This window comes from Arachis stenosperma, chromosome 4, assembly GCF_014773155.1.
Source record: "Arachis stenosperma cultivar V10309 chromosome 4, arast.V10309.gnm1.PFL2, whole genome shotgun sequence".
In the NCBI taxonomy this organism is placed as follows: domain Eukaryota; kingdom Viridiplantae; phylum Streptophyta; class Magnoliopsida; order Fabales; family Fabaceae; genus Arachis; species Arachis stenosperma.
In genome coordinates, this window is record NC_080380.1 from 102,631,649 (window position 1) to 102,633,433 (window position 1,785).

At 43.1% G+C, this 1,785-nt stretch overlaps 1 protein-coding gene across 1 annotated transcript; it reads left to right on the forward strand.

The window, feature by feature from the left end:
• The first annotated feature begins 1,130 nt into the window (after nt 1-1,130).
• Nucleotides 1,131-1,547, forward strand: LOC130975255 (uncharacterized). Its single transcript, XM_057900072.1, has one exon. It carries the CDS (start codon nt 1,131-1,133, stop codon nt 1,545-1,547), a length of 417 nt encoding a protein of 138 aa, XP_057756055.1.
• The last annotated feature ends 238 nt before the right edge of the window (nt 1,548-1,785 follow it).

A 1,785-nucleotide genomic window follows, 5' to 3' on the forward strand; every position in this document is an offset into this window, starting at 1 on the left:
AAAAATGCCCTCTCCACTTTCAATGATGATCACATTCTCCCCCGATTATTTCAAGAATGGCACCTCGGTGGAGGATGTCCCCTTTGTTATATCCGCTAGAGTTGGAAGCAGTTTGGTAAAACACATACTAGTGGACATCGGAGCCGACTCCAACATCCTTTTCAGGGGAGATTTCGAAAGCTAGGCCTCTGAAACGAAAATCTACAAAGTCACCACAACGAAGTAACTGGACTCAGAGATAACTTCCTCAAACCAGACGACTCCATCGTGCTACCGGTCATTGTCAAAACTGGGGGCCAGAGGAAAATCGTACTCTCCGAGTTTTTGGTGCTAAAGGACTCCACAACCTATAACATCATCCTCGGAAGAAAAACAATCAACGATCTATCCACCGTCATATTCACCAAGTTCCTAATCAAGAAGTTCCAAGCTTATAACGGTGCCATAGGAACAATACATGGGGACCGGAAATTTGTGGTAGAATGCGACAACACCAGCCTAGCCTTCCGAAAGAAGTCCCAAGACGTGGCGAGAATTTTTCTCACTGACTTAGAGACATGGAAAAGCAACAAATAGGAAAAACCAAAGATGAATTCACATTCATCAACAAAAATCTACCTCTTGGAACTTTTGAAATAGAATAGGGACTTATTCGCATTCACCCCAGCCGACATGCCGGGAATAGACTTGGAGCTGGTGTCCCACCGGTTAGCCGTAGATCCCAAGGCCGATTGCACAAAATAGAAGGAAAATATCCACAGACTGAGCATTCGAGGTCAGAAAATAGGTCAAAAGCTTACTTGAAGCAGGCTTTATCCGAGAACTCCCCTACACGAGCTGGTTGGCCAACATCGTGTTAATAAAAAAGGCAAACGGCTAATGGGAAATGTGCGTCAACTACACAGACATGAACAAAGCTTGTCCAAAAGACACCTTTCCTCTACCAAACATTGATGGGCTAGTCGACACAGCCTCGGGACACTAGTACCTCAGCTTCATGGATGCATACTCCAGGTACAATCAGATACCAATACACCACCTAAACGAGGAAAAAACTGCGTTCATAACCCTCGAGGGCACTGCTACACAGTCATCCCCTTCGGATTAAATTGGAGGTCTACATTGACGGCATGCTTGCCAAAACTCAAACTGGTGAGGAACTTGTTGACGACCTAAAACTCATACTAGGTACACTAAGGAAGCACCGAATGCGCCTCAATCTGACAAAGTGTGCCTTCAGGATGGAGACTGGGAAATTCCTGGGTTTTATGATCACACAACGAGGAGTAGAGGCAAACTTGGAAAAATGTAAGGCTATCCTTGAGATGAATAGTCCTGCAAACCTTAAGGATGTTCAACGACTAATGGTATACGCTTCAAATGGGAACCCAAAAGGCCATCCCCTTCTTCAAACTCATGAAAAATGGTATAGGCTTCAAATGGAAACCCGAATGCGAAGACGCCTTCCTACACTTCAAAAGAGTACTAGTGGAGCTTCCCATACTCTCAAAACCCAGAACAAGAGAGACATTATACCTATACTGTAAGAAGCGGAGTTTTCACAAAAAATCGTTTAATTAGAATAGAATAATTTAAATGTCCAAACTAGGTTTCGAAAAGTTAGAACGAGAATTTAGGGATTTGAGTATGATTTTTGGACTCTGTGAAAAAACCTTGAAAAATCGCGAACCTGCAGTTGAACCGGTTGAACTGGTTCAAGTCTACCCGGTGTTGTGCGAGGAAAAGTTAAAATAGTAAAAAACCTTAGAAAATATTAGAAATGAA

Excerpts from the sequence above, each read along its gene's own strand:
- LOC130975255 (XM_057900072.1), top strand. The coding sequence starts at position 1,131 with ATGCTTGCCAAAACTCAAACTGGTGAGGAACTTGTTGACGACCTAAAA.